At 44.8% G+C, this 17,476-nt stretch overlaps 1 protein-coding gene across 1 annotated transcript in view; it reads right to left on the reverse strand.

Annotated features, from left to right (window-relative positions):
• Positions 1–1,234: 1,234 nt before the first annotated feature.
• Positions 1,235–17,476, reverse strand: part of MAPK8IP3 (mitogen-activated protein kinase 8 interacting protein 3) — an 86,853-nt gene continuing 70,611 nt past the window's right edge. Inside the window, exons 17-30 of the mRNA XM_013939942.2 lie at positions 16,040–16,201; positions 14,952–15,117; positions 14,315–14,500; positions 13,504–13,690; positions 12,583–12,705; positions 12,231–12,311; positions 11,609–11,676; positions 9,947–10,095; positions 8,901–9,072; positions 8,654–8,767; positions 7,192–7,230; positions 5,105–5,284; positions 4,693–4,836; positions 1,235–4,115 (exon numbers count right to left, since the gene is read on the reverse strand). Coding sequence (XP_013795396.1) covers positions 3,994–4,115; positions 4,693–4,836; positions 5,105–5,284; positions 7,192–7,230; positions 8,654–8,767; positions 8,901–9,072; positions 9,947–10,095; positions 11,609–11,676; positions 12,231–12,311; positions 12,583–12,705; positions 13,504–13,690; positions 14,315–14,500; positions 14,952–15,117; positions 16,040–16,201 — 1,893 coding nt within the window. The 3' untranslated portion in view covers positions 1,235–3,993. The remainder of the gene's footprint in view (positions 4,116–4,692; positions 4,837–5,104; positions 5,285–7,191; positions 7,231–8,653; positions 8,768–8,900; positions 9,073–9,946; positions 10,096–11,608; positions 11,677–12,230; positions 12,312–12,582; positions 12,706–13,503; positions 13,691–14,314; positions 14,501–14,951; positions 15,118–16,039; positions 16,202–17,476) is intronic.

The raw sequence follows: 17,476 nt of genomic DNA on the forward strand, positions 1-17,476 counted from the left end.
CATAAACCAAGCCCTGTAAGGGAGCTCAGCTGCTTCTTGGTGCCGGTTTCTGCTGGCAGCTGGTGAATCCATGGGATGGTACCTGCCTCTCTGCTCACACACATTGCTGCAGTGACTTGGGAACCTACTGCTTGCAGGCCAGCGGGATGTTGAAGCCCAGATGCCCAAACTGCTTCTGTGCTTACATGGGGCTCCTGGGCCATGGGCGGGGGCAGGAAAGGGGCAGATGGGGCTGGTCAGGGCAGTCATGGTCAGTTGGTGCCATCAGGGCTCTGACACCTGTAGACTCTTAGCACCAAGCCCTGGGATGTCTTGAGAGACCCTTCTTTGATCTCGGAGGTTCCCTTTTGGGACACACTTCTGTAAAGCCACACAGCCCCAGTTTGTCATGTTTGTCTACAACTCCACATCCATTACAGAGTCAGTTTGGTCCTGTAACACTTAGCTGTTTGCTTTTTCTTAATAATAAACATTGAAGTCTTCCACTGGTTATTCTCTGCAGGGATTGGGAGGGTGGAGAGGATGGTGGCCAATTTGGGCCAGTGCTGGCAGAGTGGTGCGTTAAAAGGGATGTGAGCTGAGCACTCCGTCCTCAAAGCTGCTGCACTGAATGACATATTTTATTGATACTGCAATGTGCTGCTAGCTGCAATTTTCCTTGCGTGCCCGAGGGATGCACAGGCAATGCAACTAATGAGGAAGCAGCCATGGCTTGTCAAGACATTAAAATCATTTAGGAAGCTAATGGCAAGGGAACCTGCTTGCTGCAACTCATTTTAAAGCCTGACAATGGGCAATGTTGCTATTTATAGCCTTATTCACAATAATTTTCACTACTTTCCTGTTACCCCTTATCTATTATAGCTGCGTACATTCCTTGAGTTAATTAACTTCTATAGAATAGGTATGAACTTGTCTAAATGCTACCGGGACTAAGAGGAACAGACAAGTGGATGGACTCGGCATCCTGAAGGCAGGATTGCTGAGCATCATTGATTCCTATGAGCCCTGTCAAGTACCATCTAGGGGACATTGGCAACTTGAGCTCTGAAAGCTGAGACTCGTGTTGACCCTGGGGTCTCCTCTGAAGAGGACCCCCCACCAAGGACAGCTGTAGATAGCCAGTAGCTAAATAGTGAACATTTGAGCTGACAGCCACACCAATCCTTTTAAAAGCCTCGCTACAAGCTGAGCAGAAAGCCCAGTGCCTGAAACACAACACACTGGCACTTGCTGATGTTAACACATTTATTACATACAGAACAGATATGGTTCATTGTTTGATAGCATAGGGGACGAAGCATGGGAACGTATTCATACAGCAGTCTCTTTACAGAATGCCATCTTCTGACCAAACAGCGGAGTTTACAGGCCTTAAGACACTTTTTAAAATCCTTTTGTAACATACAAGATACTTTACATACATCACAGTGGAGATATGACAGGGAAGTGTGTTGAAGCCAGTCAGCTCTTCACCTTGCTGCCCAGTAGCCACCAAATGCTGATAGGAGTGTGACAGCAGAGGCTGGTTTTACTTAGCTGTAGCTGCCCCCTTTTAAACATGTGCTTCTCTTGGAGGAAAATATGCATCAAACTGGAAAGGAACCTGTTGGTAGAGGCCTCAGACCTATTTCCTTATGTCGCCAGGGACTGGTGGGTAACAGGTGACAGGTAGTGTCACTGTGACTTCTAAAACCAGATACAGAACAAACAGTAAGAGGTAACAGTATTGCACTTCTGTATTTTCATATGGAAAGTTCTATAAAGCTAAGGAATGGGTCCTACTAGGGCTTTTTTTCCCCTTAAGTTAGTCCAAATTATGAAGTTTACTTGGCATGAACTGTTAGATGTTTGTGGAATCTGCTGTCGAAACGTCTACCTTCTTGTTACCCCTTCTGCACTCTGTATTGCAACTCAAAGAGCCCATCCTAGCAGAAAGCATTTTGGGAAAGTGGCAGCAGAACAAGACTGGCCCAGTCAGCAGTGCCCAGTGAAGCGTCCCCAGAGGTTCCCGCTGCACACAAGCGGGCTGCTCAAAAAAATTCCTCAGCCAAACGGCAGCCACAGAGCCTGGCATGCTGGTGGCTGGAGAACGCCTATCCTGCTGGTTACCTGCCTCACTCTACAAGGAGTGATGTGAGTGTAAGCCAGCGCTGCTCACAGGCAGCACAAGGCAACACTGCTCCTGTGAATTTGGTGGCTGAGGCCTCTGTTCTCTGGATACGTATCCTTGCCTCCTTGGAGGCAATGTGTGTGCCCCAGCCTTTCTCTGAACTGTGGACCCAAAAAGCACTTCAGCACTGCTAAATCTGGACACTGCCGTGCCATGCTGGCACAAAGATATATCTGTGAGCCCCAGACTGCTGCCCAGCTCAGGGAAGAAACAGGACCACCAAATCCACTGCTAACAACTGCTGCTCACTCTAGTCCTGCACATCCAGAAGGGAGTGCTGCAGGGAAGCAGGACTTGCCCTTCTGGAGACAGGACTGTTTCCACTGTCAGAAAGGAAGTGAAGTGTGTGTTGGACAAATCTTACCTCTGTATCCGGAGCTAGCATTGTAGCCTAAAACTGCTCTTGCTGGCCCCACTTCTTGCTGCTTCTCCTGCAAGCAGGACACGCTCCTGCAATCCCACAGTACCGCTTACACAAGTAGGGTGGTCAGCATTTCTCTCAGGGGTCATCATTCTTTTCAGGAGTCAGACATTTCCAGCTTTTTGACCAGTAGCAAGGCCAGTCAGTGCTTGTCACGTTAGGTAAAGAGGTCAGGAGACCTGGCCTCATTCCTTTTTGCGTGACCTCAGGCAAGACACAGCCTTTCTATACCTTGACTGCACCTACACAGTCCTTCCTAACCTCACAGCTACGGTGTGAAGGAAAACAGACATCTCCTCCATGCTGAACACCAGCAGTTCCCAGAAGGGGACACATCCTTATGAGTCGAGGTAACTTCACTGCATTAACACAGAACCACAGCTCATCAATGTATTCTGCCCTCGCCTGTGTTTTAAAAGCCAACAAACACTATACAGAGCTAGCTTTCTCACTGAATTTCTCAGGCTCATAAAAAGAATGAACTCAAGAGTCTTTTCCTACCTGGCAGTTTTGTAAGGGAGAGTTAAAAGTACTGCTGACTTTTCTGTTCTCTAACTAACAAGGTTCCAGTACCCTTTTGCTACTGCAGATTCCAAAGCCCCTGTGGCCTCTGCCATAAAACACCCATCTTCCATCTGACCCTACCGAACAGCCCTCCCTGGGCACACAGTCACTCAGAACACTACTGCTAAGACAACAGCAGCAGAAGAAGAGGGAGACCTTCCATTTGCATGTACAGAGAATGCGTTCCCCACAGTAACTGTTCATGACACTGTTACCCTCTCCAGCCAAACAGCAGAAGTAATTCTGAAACCTTGACACTCCTTTCTGTTGAAGGTTCCTGGCTTGGGCTTGGTCCTGGCTGCTCTCAGTCCATGGGATATTATTCTGTGCTTAGGTGTACCCTATGCAGAGTGGGTAAGGTGGAAATTCCACTGGTGAACTAGAAAGGATTTCTGCCGAGGTGCTAGAGAGTTGTGATTCACCGTCGCAGCTTTGGTGGGGGACGCTGGGGTGACGTACTGCTGCTCATGCAGATGGGAGTGAGGCAACCTGCTGGAGAACCTGCGCCACCTATCCAGCTCCCAGCTCCCGGGCCCTGGGCAAAGGGTTTGCACCGTTCTGGCTCCAAGCTTCACTTCATCAATGAGCTGCCATTTCTCTCCTTGTAGACGCCAGCTCCAGAGCAGAACAACAATCCAACCACGCAGAAAGCGCACAGGCCCAAGATGAAAGCTGCAAGTTCAGAGGTTAGAAGGGGGTCACAGTCCAAGGCAGGAGCCGTTGCAGTTGTCTGGGGTTGGTTTCCAGCAGTAGGTATAATGCAGGAGTTCTGTATGTACATCTTGGCATTCAGGTGGGAGGAGGGAGACTTACATTGGTAGGAAAGGAAAAATTCTCACTCAGGGATATATGATACTTGCCACACGATAATGTGGCTCCTTTCAGCCTTGGAAAGTACTGGCTTCACCTGGGTGGCATCTCCTGCATTCTCTTCCGTCTCATCATCTTCTCCATCCCCTGAGGAGAGAAAACAGAGAGTAAAGAAGGTGGGAAGCAGAACCCAAATTTACACTGCCCTGGAATCCTTCACAAGAGGCTAATATCCCTGCTACACGATCTCTGCAGTCTGATTACAAACAGCACGAGCTGAAACCTCCCTTTATGCCTGGAGGAGCTTTATAACCACAGGGTGCTTTTCTGAAGCAAGCCTGTATAAATGGAACAAACTACCTCCAGGAGTAGGCAAACCCAGCCCTATTCAGTTTGGGGAAGCCAATGTTTACGACACAGAATGCCCTAGAGTGGCGCAAGTGACCACAGCGGGACAGCAGTGTTTGGAGCTGCTGGTACAGCATTTTATTCTTTTCAGAGCCATTATTGCAGCCTGTGTGGTAGCACAGGCACAGACAGGGGCAGAGTTTGGCAGCCTTATGTTGTGCAAGGAAATGCCTGCTATCTGCCCCAGCAGCAGGATGCAGGAGAAGCAAGCAGCCTCGCTTTTCAGATTTCTCTCCCCACAGCAGTGTTCCCTCTCTCCAGTGCTGTGGCCCTGCACCTCCTCCTGTCCCAGACGCCTCCCACCACAGGCACTCACCAATCCGGAAATCGATGTACCCTTCTCCTCCGCTCAGCACCAGGACGTTCTTCAGCTTCTGCCCCTCAGTCTCGGTGGCTGCTGTGCTGGGGTTCTCCGAGGGGCTATCCAACACGCTCCCATTCAGGGTCGCTAGAACATTGCCTGGAACAGGAGGGAGGTGCTGTCAGTGCCTTTGCTCAAGCCCCATGCACTTAGCACAATTACACAGACTCCACTAGACAGGTCAATCCCTTCTGCTGGTGAAATCTGGAAGACATTACAGTCTAAACTACCAGTGTCTGAGTCACGGTGATCTGCAGGAGATCGAAATGATGCTGACAGCCTTCTGCTGCCGAGCAGCTCCAGCTCCTGCCACTGAGCAGATGACAGTACAAGACTCTGCACGAGGAAGGGATGTGCTCTTCCTTACCAGGCACTGAAACGAAGAACTTGACAGCATCACGGTGGCCATGGAAACAGAGTTGTGCCTGGGCCATGGAGCAATAAGGAATGAAACTGCTGGCAGATTTGTCGCTGTTGTCATCGCCGTACACGTGGATGACTCCACCAGAGCGGCTGCCCTCTCCAGAGGTGGGTGAGGTTTTGTTGGCTGAGAACAGGGAGGAGGAACATTGTAAGTGACAGCTTTGGTCCTATTTACAGAAGGGACTCAACCAAAGAGAACATTCAAGAGACATGAAGGAAAACCTTTAGAGGTGCAGGTCTCTAAAGGTCTTGTGTAAGGGAGGCGATACAGGAAACGACACTAGACTATATAGTCCTTCTCCCTGTTGGGTTGGGTAACGCCTACTCATGATAACAAACTACATTTCTCATCAAATTTAATATTTGGCTACTAATGAGGTACACATCCCTGGAGGTGGTGGGCAAGAATGACCCTAAAGCACACCAGACACAAGGTCTCTAGGTTGTCCCAGTAAAGGCCTCTTCTGGCAGCAATTCTGTCCAACCTTCAGAAATTACTTACTGTCCTAGGGATCAACCTTGGTCTTTCATACTCAGTGGGGTAACCAAAGGTGTTCACTGCCCCCATGACACATTAAGGGCTTTTGTCCTTCATGCACTTGGAGAATTACTGCTATTTTCTGGATCAGTAAAGCTGCTCAGTTTCCAAGTCAAGTCCTTTGCTAATGCCAAACTATCGGCATGCAGGTTTCTGAAAGCCATCTCTGTGGCTGGGGAAGGCCTCTCACTCCAGTAAATGTCACAGCTGTGGATGGAGCAGCGGTCCTTCCTTAGTCCTCGATTTAGCCCTGATGCCAGAAGATGAGCTTCTCAAGCAATGAACATCTCCTGAAAGACATTCACCATCCACAACTTTCAAGGATTTCAGGTTGAGCTCAGGGGCCCGCACCTTTCAGGTCCAGGCACTGACATGAATGCTTCCACTCACCGGGGAACAGAGACAAGTGTTCAGGGCTCAGAATAGGAGATGCTTTCCTTTCACATGCACCCACATCAGTAAAAGAGAAATACTATTAAAATCACAAGGCCTTCATTTTTTATTTCCAGAGAGAACTAAATTGCTTGCTTAATTGACCGTAATTCTGTATTTTGACATGGGCTGGATTTCAGTTACTAAGTGCCTCAGAAACAAAGAAGACTTACTTAGCAGGCTCAAGCCAGGATGCTGAGACAATGTACAAATATTTGGATGGAAGAATGAGAGTCAATGTGTGCAAAGGGAAGATCCCCAAAACAAAAGCTTTCTGCACCTTTGTGCTTTGGTTTGCTGTGAGCAGCTACACTTGGATGTTCTCATCTGACTGTGAGATAGGGCTGGTACTAGCAGTTCGGTCTTCTAGCTCAGTATCTTGCTTCTGACAGTGACCAGCATCAGATGCTTTAAAAGGAGGAGACACATGCTGATGATGCTCCTGGACAGCCTCAGAAATGTCTTCCAGTGAGAAAAAATATCTGACTCTGGAGAGGCTGGAGTAAGCCTAAGCATAAATTTTAACAGTGAACTAAGACCCTGCCTTAACTGGCACAAAAGCAAGCAATTCTTAATATTTTTCAAAGAAGTCCTTCTTGTTAAGAGTCTTGGTTGATTATCCGCAGCTGGGAGGTGCCACAGCAGCTACTGTCACTGGCCTGGAAACTAATGGGAGAAGCACCCTTGGAAGACCCAGTGGACAGTCTACCCCTGCTTCCTGGAAATAGCTGACTGAAGAAAACTTTACAGCATAGATAGAGCCAGTCCCAATCCAAAACCTGGCCTACCAGAATAAGGGAACTACTGAGGAAGAGTAAAGTACTCTTCTTACACAAAATAGATGTCATGGCTGATGAGATGGATGTAAATGTTTTTAGCCATGGGGAATGAGGATATTTACATTATTGCATCTGGTCTCTTTTCTGGAACTTAAAATGAGAGAGTGACAAGGGAAATGGCTGGAGAGAACTGAATGGCAGGATGGAAGGGTGGGAAAGTGACTGCAAAGGTCAATGGGTGCAAAAGGAGTGAGAGCTGAAGGAAGGAGGCAATGAACTTACCCCGGAGCCCAAGGAGTTGGCCTCGGTGGAGGACTACAGCTAGGCACAGGCAAGGAGTGGGAACACAGAGGGGCACGGGAAGAGATAGGCAGGATGGGAGAGAAGAAAAAGGTGATTACTGGGAGAAAATTCAGGGAGCAACAGAAATGTATAAACCTAGCAAAACCATAACAGGAACTAAAGGCTCAGGATCAATTTATACCAACACTACTCTTGCTCATCTTACTCTTATCTTACAAGGACAGATGCAGTATCTGAGACAGGAGAGGGTTCATGGTCACAAAGATCCATTGCTAAAATTGCTAGTGAAAGCTTACTGCATCCCAACCACTTTTTACAGAACCGTTTTTACAGAAGCCCCAAAGGATAATGCAACTGGTTTACAGCAGGGAACAAGCATAACTCAGAATTATGACAGCAGCCCCAAGAAAGATTGGGCTTTAAAACAGGGATTCAGAAGTGAGACACTGAGATTACAATGCGCAGAGAGGACTATGTCACTGACTTCCTGGTGTCGGCCCTGGTGATCTCCAGCTCCACTAGCTTGAGAGGAGACAATTTCAGCACCCACTTCCAGGAGGATTACAACAGGTTTGCTCCCCTTGCACAGCACTCATTTGCTTCTCAGCTTGCCTGCCAGCAGTGCTGGAAAAATGGAAATTTGGCTGCTTTCTAGTGAAAGCAACTGCATATTCCCTTCATTAAACTCTGAAACAAACCTTCTGCAAAGAAGACCTAGATTCTGACTGGCAGGTACAGAACAAGATTACTGAGAGCTTCAATTAACCTTCCTGCTGTAGAGACTTGCCTGTTAACTACCACTGCTAGGTCTCCTCACCAGGTCAGATTTAGCTCAATACTGATTTCTACTTGACTGATAAAAACTGAGCCCTAATTTGACTAAATGGAGCTTTCCTAAGTCCGAAAAATACTGTCACAGAGATGTTTAGATGTCTACACCAACACAAAATTCCCCCAGAGGTCTTCCTGGTGATTTCTCATCCCATAGCCTCCTTTTGGAGACTTGCCACTATTCCCAAAGCTTTATTTCTCCTCTTTTCCAGCAGCTATAGAGTCAGTTCACATCTGTTTGTCCTGTCAAGGTCACACTCAAGAGAAGACTTTATGGATGGTAGAGGTGTCATTGGCCCCCTGAGGAGGAAGCTGCTTCAACTGAACTGAAGGGGACAGTAACAATTATCTATTAGGTTTTAGGCAGGTTGAATCTATTCAACTCAGTGTTTAATCCCATAATTAAGGAAGTGTTAGACCAAGTTTGGGGTCGCTCATAGTCAGGGCTCTTCTCTCCAAATGCTGCTATGATCAAAATATGGCAGGTTCAGAGTAAAAGTGTCTGGAAAGCATTAGCCTGCCAGAGCCATCTGCCATACTGCATAAATAACAAGCAAAAGCACTGTTATTTGGAGGGATCACAGAAGAATCTCTGATAAATGTCACTTACTCTCCGTCAATGGGATGGAGATGACGACGCCATTCCCTGTCCCTACCCAGAGGCGGTTGCCAGCAATGAGCAGAGCTGTAATCCGTACAAATGAGAAGCCCAGCTTTCCAGTGCCTAGGAAGCATGCATGAGAATTGAAGAGTCAGTTAAAAGCATATGACTCGGGGCAATGCCTGCTAATGAATATTGACATCTCTCTGGTCACAGTAAGCAACGGACCATTTACTGACAGTCACTACTGCCTCACCTAGCATCTTGCTGACGTAAGGCTCGATGTCGACATCCTGCAGATGTTGATGGCTGTGGGCATGGTAAAGCCTCAGAGTGGAGTCCAGGCGAATAGAAACCCATACTCCGTCTCCAATCCACGCCAGCTGTCGCACCTGGCTCTCCCGCCGAGGGTGAGCATCAAAGGATTTCTGAAATGCCAAATAGGTGAACCAACATGAGTTCATGAACGGTCTACAATTATCTAGACATATACTCTATTTTGCTCAGCTGAGGTCACTTGTTTGGGTTTCAAAGTTTTTGGAGCAAATGTATTAATTCCTGGCTGACCTCAGAAGTTCTCTACAGTATGAAGAAAATTCCTTGCTTGAAGTGATGTGTTGCACAGCTGCTTCATAGACAGAACTATTACAGTCTTTGTAGACCATTTCAGAAAGAAGAAAATACAGGAATCAAGAGCTTACAAGGTGATTGGTAGAAAAGGAAAACACACAGCTCCAGTATGAAGTCTGGAGATCAGCAAACTGCCTTGGCATTTCGATTTGAACTTCAGAATCAGCATTTCTTCTCCCTTTGATTAGAGTTACTCAAAGCACTGTTATCCAGCTTTGTACCAACACCATGGTACTGAATAAATATTTCAGCAAAAAGGCTCTAAACTTCCTTTTTTCCCTTGGGCATGTGGGATCATTGAGGTTTGCTAAGTGTATTTTTCTTGTTGTGCCACAGTGCCTACAGATGAGGGAGTCTTAGACCTTATATGAAGGGCAGTTGTAGAGCACAGATGAACATTTGTACAGCACGTGGACTTACAGCCTCACTAGTAATGGTACAGGAAGTGCTCAGTTCAGACTGATCTAAGGATTTAAGCTCTGCAAAGGGAGGAAGGAATAAGTGCCCCTCTGGCAGACTGGGTCATGAGATGACCCAGACTGACAGTTCTGGTCCTACAGTCAGCAATAACAACACAGAGGTTCTGCACTTCCATACACTGCTGCAGAAAACAGCTAGAAGTAAATACAACATCATGTATGTGCATGCATACACACACAGTTGTTCTCTTACCTCAATCTGCATTGTCTTAGGTTGGATGACGTGGATTTTGTTCTTGTAGCCACACCAGACTCTGTCATACACAACAGCCATGCAGCGGATGGAATGGTGAGTGTGACCGAGGTCCATTAGGTGGTAATTGCTGAGATCCCACTGACCATCTAAGGCAAAAAACAAGTTGGGGAAAGCTGTATTGGATCCTTCATGAGATGTCAGTATACAACAGAATCATCTATCATCTACCCATTTATACAAGCTTAACTAATACTCAAGCGCATTTTGCTTATGTCTGTGAACTTTCCATGAATCCATAACACTAGTTGGGGCAAAGCCTTATACTTACCATACACATGACAATAAAGCTTAGTTTGGTGGGCTGAAAGCTCTCCAAATCAGGCTAATTTAAACATCCTTTTATTGTAATGAAAGGAACAGGTTTCCCTAACAAGTATGACAAAACCAACAGGGGAAGAAAAAAGACAGCCTAAAAAGACTATGTGGAAACTTATAAGGAAATGAACCTTACAATCCTTACTGCGAGGTTTCCTCATATTAAAGGCAAACAACATCATCTCCCCAAAGTGATGGAACCAGGATGAGGAATCAGACCTCCCTTTTCTTGGTCTTATTTTCTAACTACCAGACAGATGCTGTGTCTCTGCAGACAGGTGGTTTCTATGTCATGAACGTTATCATATTTCTGACGGGAACCTTCTGTCCATGTGAATGGTCAGGCTTGAATTCAATGACAAAAGCTGAATCAAAAAAGAGACTACACAAAACCAGAAATCTCTGTATTCCAGTCTGCTGTGTAAACAGCTATTCTGATTATACTTACTGCTACCCTGACTATACTTAGAGACGTCAATGAATGACTGAGAAATAAGTTCTTAATATGCAAAGATTAGTCACAGTTAGCAACTTCCTACAAGCTGTACAGTATGAATACAGGTTGTAACTGTCAAGGTTATAAGGAAATAAAATCTGCATTAGTGAAGAGGACAAGAAATACAGAATTCAAAATTATACTGAAATTACAAGATTAAGGCATGACAGATTACTCAGACATCTTTTTCACAGCAAGAAATCCTGGCCAAGTGCAATGTGAGGGTTCTGTCTACTTGTCTGGGATTTCCAGACTTCCTGAAATCTTAGTTATGTCTGCTGCATTTGGACAGATCGACTCCAACCCTAATACAGACTCCAATTTCTCTGGGAAGCCACAGGCCTATTTCATTTGCACTGCGCAGATGATCTGCTTGGATATCATATATCTGAGTTGTTTGCAGCTCCCTGTGCACGCACTGTACCATTGATCTGTGAATGCACAGTACCATTGACATAGTCCAAATGCATCAAACTAATCAGATATGCCCCGAACAACTGTACAGCGTATTTGTTTTGTGGCAAATACTTCCTAGAAGTGTGGTATTCACTCTGCATATGCTACAAAGTACATATACACATATTTTTGTCCAGGAAGTCCCATGAAATGGTGTAAAAACATGCCTATAGTGTTTTAGGGTAAGGTTTATGTGCGTATAATAGCTACTCATTTTAAGCATGTATTTGTATTCAGGCAAGCCGGCACCTTTCTTCCTCGACTCAGTATAGCGTTTAAACCCTGTCACACTTTCTGCCAGCTTGTTTTTCTCTTATCAAGTTGATTCTTACCCTCTCCTCGGTGGAATATGGCTAGTGTTCCATCTGCCAGAGCAACAAGGACCCTTCCTTTCACATGCCTGAAATCACAGAAAAGTAAATACTTATAAAAGTCTGCAGAAGTAAGGGACTTAAAAAATCCTTTCTGACATCCATGCAAATCACCTTTATGTTCTCACTACAATTCCTGTTCAGTTTAGCCCTTGAAGGAACATCCTGTAAGGGTCTAAGGGTTATACCTTTTTTTATCTTCTGTGTAATAAGAACATAATCCATCAATTTCTTGTTAAATTTAACTTCTCCTTCACACTATGAACTACATCAATTTCAACAAATTCCACCTAATTTACACCCTTGTGAAATTTTGCACTTCTCCTTCCCACTTATTTTCTCCCAGAACTGCTAATCTCATTTAGTACCTTATTCACTGAACTGGGTCAGGTCTGCAATTGAGAGAGAAAGCTGTTCCATATGAGGCTTCCTAATCAATCAAAACCTTGGGAAACCTTTCCTCACATATCAGTGCCTTAGAAGGGCAAGAAAAAAGATGACACAGAAGTGCCACCCTCACCAAAGAAGCGATCGCACAGGCACTGAACCTCATCCTTCAGTGTCCCTCAGTGTGCACACTTACACTAGGCTAAGTACAGAATCCTTCAGCTTTATTGAGTGCAGACACTTCTTCCAGTTGGATACAGCAGAGTGCACATAAAGCCTGCAAGAAAGGACAAATCAGGGAGCGTTAGCAGCAAGGCCCCACACCTTCTGCCTGACAGAGCTTGAATTTTTTTTTTCTGGTAAGAAAGGAATGCACAAAGTGAGATTAAATCATGGTGTCCAAGACGAGCTGAGGGCTCAGAACAATGATGAGTGATGCTTACCTACTCCAGAAACATAAAATGAACTAGAGGTGTGAGGACTTGGAAAGTGGATCCCGGAGGACATCCGAGGTGACAGAGAGTTCTGCCAGCTCCTGGGGAACCTACCAGCCATTCTGTGCTCCCAGCCACATGGTGGGGGCAGCACTGGTGCAAGTCCCAGCGGCATCCCCATTCAATTCCTGATCTGGCAATGCTGTGCTTGACTCTGTCTTCTGCTGCCCATTCTCACTGAAGAGAGAAAAGAACATTTTTAGATGCTTTTATTAATAGCAGTGCAAAGAATTCCCATTTATGCTCACAGTCTGGAACTGCACAAGTAGATAAGGACATTGTATACACAGATAGCTTCTTTCTCTTCAGTGTTTTTTAATTGCTTGACTCCTGAATCTACAATTTGCAAAATTTTCTTTTTCCCCCACAAAACAATTAGAAAGTACTTCCTAGTTATATAGCCAAATTTAATATTTGGCAGTACCATTATATAAACAGAATTTTCTCTGTTCATTTCCAGCCTCAAAGCATAGTGGGCTAATGTGTAGCATTTGCTTTTCTAAAAGCAGTTTCTATCCAAAATTTTCACCTTGCTTGCTTGGCGCTCCCAGCCCATCACTTCAGTCTCAATTGTCTACGAAATTTTGGGTAGAGGATGTGCTTTCTTTATTATCTTTACAACACATTAGAGGTACTACTAGAATAAATTTACACATGAATCGATAAGTTCCTCTGGTAAGAACGTTAAATACAGTGTACTTTGCAAGATCTGTCTCAACAGCAGGTCTACATTCACATTGCGAGATCAAATATTTGCTCTTAAAAAGCTGCAACACAGTCTGCTGCAGGCTGAACCATGTTTATTTTCATTTTATTTCTTCCTCTCCCTATCATCCCATCTGTAATACTCTGTGGGCACAAATGTGAAAAGAGTCGGACACTTTGTGAAAATCAGAAAATCAGGCTGGCTCTCTTAATCGAGAGTTTATACAAACAGAGCACATAAACAACTAAACTGGCACATGGGCAGCCTACCTGTTCTGCCTAAGAGGTGCCTGAGGAGGGACTGGATCTGTAAACACATGCTCTGTGAGTGGCCCAGGCCGGACCTGAGCAGATTCTGTCTCACTTGTACCATTCTCTGGTACCTCGGTAGCTTCTGTTGCCTCCTCAGTAGACTGGGACTGGTTGATCTTTCCATTGCAGACAGCAGCCACTTCACCTAAAAAAGAAGGAACATTGCGAGATGTACAGCAGGCTGCGGACTGAGATAGAAGTTAGCTATACAGAAACAGGGCTTTCAATTTTTAACTTATCTTTCCTTGCCCAATACAATCAAACCCTGAGCCTGTATCACAGACAGCAGTTTATCCAGAGTCTTTTCTGGTCTGAGGAAAACACAGACTATTTTAAAGTTAGGCACAATCTATGACTAGCAAAGCATGAGAAGTTCACCAAAGTTGTCCACTGCAATAGGGAATCAGTAAGAGCATTATTTATTTTTTCATATAGGCTTAACTGACTTAACAAGAAGACATGGTTCAGAGAAGAAAGCAATGAGAACAGAAGCAAATGTAGCAGGGCAAGCACATATCACCTGTCCAAAATACTCTGCTCCGCCAGCCCCACAACCTAGTTGCAGGATCCAGATCACTCACAGAAGAAAGAGGGGCTCTAAAGGGAAAAGTACCAAAGGGGCTTTGGTGTTCTTGTATTGAGTTAAGAAACTTTTTGAGGTCTACGAAGTTGTTAAGTCAGGGTCAGGAGGATGAGGCTGTAAGACCATAAGCCCATATGGGACGAGCTATAATTGGACTACTGCTAAGTTTTATGTCCAGAGACTCACTCTGTCCCTTGTCCAGCACAGGTGTGTCACCACGTGAGGAGCAGTTGCTTCGTGGCACGTTGCAACGGGTCGCACAGCCCACCAGAGTGATTCCTGCCAAGACACCATCTGTTCCAGATGACTCTTCAGGATTAACATCTCCCTCCAGAAAGATCTCGCCTGGAGGATAATCACTCTCACTGGCCGCTGAAGGGCAAAGAACAGATTCTCCCATAAATCTAGCAGTCACTGCTAATTTAAATGTAGCAGTACTCCTGATGTAGCCATACAGACGGAAGATTCTGATCCTTGGAGCTCACTAGCCCCAAGGAGGCACCACAGCATCAATCAGCACCATGGTGAGTCCCCTCATCCTAGCCATCAAAATCCAGGCCAGTTACAGAGCCCTCCCAAACCTGGGCAAGGCTTGCTCCCAAGAGCCGTCCTGCATGTGCCAAAGGAACCACTTACTAAGTGCTCAGCAAGATCTCCACAGAACAGTCCTACGAGAAGGCAAGATCTGAGTTACGGTCTTGAGGGACACTACTGAACCGAGCAGCTTCCATGGGTTAGTTCTGAAGTGAGGATGCTATTTGTGACTCCTCAGTGGAGTGGGTGACCCTGTGCAGACTAGAGCCAGGGCCTGGGCCCCACTTACCAGGGATGCTGGAGATGCAGAGCACATGAGCATTGCAGACAGTGAACTGGTCCACCACTGTACCAGGCTGATTGGCATCAATGATTACAACTTTACTTGTTGACAGGGTACTGGTGAGGATCCAGACACGACTGGATGTAGCATCCATTTCATGGAGCTCCTTTGCCTTCAGGAGAGCAAACACACGGAAGAATCAGTGCTCCTCTCAGATCAGACTAAGTCAATTAATGCTTGGCAACATTTGTGTATGCAGAGACCACACTGCCAGCTCCGGAGAGCCAAAGTCTCCTCCCAGCTGAGGAAAATAAACAAAATGAGCAATGCAAATTTCCTTCACATTGCTGCACTTGTATCTGGAACCCCAGCCAGGGGAGCGTGGTCATTAGTTTCTCTTCTAAGCTGTCTCATTAATGTCACTGAGCACATATTTCAGATTGAATACTATGGACCTGGGATACACAAACTACCAGGCTAAGCAAGCTAATTACAGAAACACCATAGGGCAGCATTACGATACAGCTGTGAAAAAAATCCACAAACTGTAAAGGATAGAAAGTTATATTATCATCTTCAAATTACAGTTTGGTTCTTAAAAAGAACTTAAGACTATCTTAAAAATCAGAGCTGGAAGGAATCTCAAGAGATTCACCTCCTGAATCAAATGGACTAATGGACTATACTGGATCTATGTTCTTCTTAATAAAGCTTTTCCTGGCCCCTTTTTTTTTTTTTTTTAATTTCCAGAGATGAGGACTCCATAAGCTTCCTAGCAATTTCATCAAATGTTTAACTGCCCTTATCATTAGGAAGTTTTTCAAAACTCCAAACGTGTTTCAAAAGCAGAAGCTGGGAGATTTTATTCAAGATGATTTATCCCAAACCACATTGAGAGTTACTGACAGAGCCAGCGCACCACTAACCCTCCCCACAGGACAATGCCTCAGAAATACTGAAACAGTAATAACACTAGGAAAGACTTTACTGAGTCAGTGCATCATACTGCATAGTATAAAACTATCATGACAGGGGGAATATAAGGGATGGAATAAAAAAAAAAGTGGAGAAAAAAATCAGTTTCCTTTTCTGACCTTTTTCTTTTCAGGAGATGTATGGTTACTCTTGTTGTTCTCGCCTTCCACTTCCCGATCACAGGTGAGGGGATCACGTCCAGGATCCAGTTTCTGTCCATTCCCAGATTCCTGCTCAAAAGGTCTCCATCCTGTGAGATTGACTCCAGCTGCACACCACAGCTAAGCAAAAAAACAGAAATCTTAAACTAAGAATTCTGGAGGCTCCAGGACCTTATGAAATTCTGAGACCTTTGTAAAGAACTGTGTACACGTACCAAACACCCACAAAATTTAGGCGGAAACAATAAATCTTGTTGATTTCTACTGGAAGAATAGTCGGTTTTGGTGGAGGGAAGAAAAAGGAGCTCCACTGAAGAAATGTTAAATCCATGTCTTATCTGTCAGTCTTTAACAAGTCATAAATTGGATGCACAAACCAGAGATTTCCAGGAGAAGAAAGTAGGGGTCATTCCCTAGGGGTCTGACCAACATTTCCTCTCTCAGCAAAATATATTCAATATAGCTTGGAAATAAACACCCTAATAGCTGTTTCTTTCCCTGCAGTATTATAGCCTAGCTGAGGATGAACCCAGAAGGGTCAGATGCTCCCTAGTGCATCTCCTCTCCCAGTCTTGCACTCTTCTGCCTCCCTGCACTCCCCCTTTGCCTAGATTTGTCAGATCCTAGAGAGCGATTCAAGGAGCTAAGCCAGCAAAAACAAAACTTCTCCTCCAAAAAGAAATCTGCTTGTTTAGATCCCTGCCTAATAAACTTACAATGAATTGATTAGAAGCACACTACATATCTTCTGACAAATAAATTTATCCAGCCTCCTATGAGCTATTTTCAGGTAACTTTTCAGGAGAATGCTGGGAACAGGACTACTTAATCACATACTGGATCTCTCCAAAATCATAAGGGGAAATACTGAACAGAGTATCAGCCAAAGATTACACCAATCTTCTAGAAACAACTAACAACATAAGAATTTTTTTGAAACTTAAACATTAGAATGAAGTCTAAAAATCAACTCTGAATCTTAGCAAAGTTAATGACAGACTATATATTTGAAAACAACTAATTATGGCAGATAAACCTGCAGAGAGACGAGCATCTATTCCCAAGTGCAATTCTGTTGAAAATACCAGCTTTAGCTCTAGTATTGATAGACATAACTACACAAAAATCCATTGACTTCTGCTCTAGATAATTTTGTTCTGTTACTAGTGATTCCTGGTCAACAGTGAAATCCAAAAGAAGGGAGATGAAGTATGTTTTAGCTTTCATCTGCTCCTTTTCACCAGTTTTCATATTGTTTTGTACTATACTTTAAGGATTCTTAACAAGCTTTATAAGCCTAAAATGTTGCTGATATTATATAAAAGAAGCCTCAAAAAAAGCAAAAGATGTAAGACAGAAGCAGGGGACCCAGCAACCAGAATCAGCGGAGAATTA

This window comes from Apteryx mantelli, chromosome 16, assembly GCF_036417845.1.
Source record: "Apteryx mantelli isolate bAptMan1 chromosome 16, bAptMan1.hap1, whole genome shotgun sequence".
In the NCBI taxonomy this organism is placed as follows: domain Eukaryota; kingdom Metazoa; phylum Chordata; class Aves; order Apterygiformes; family Apterygidae; genus Apteryx; species Apteryx mantelli.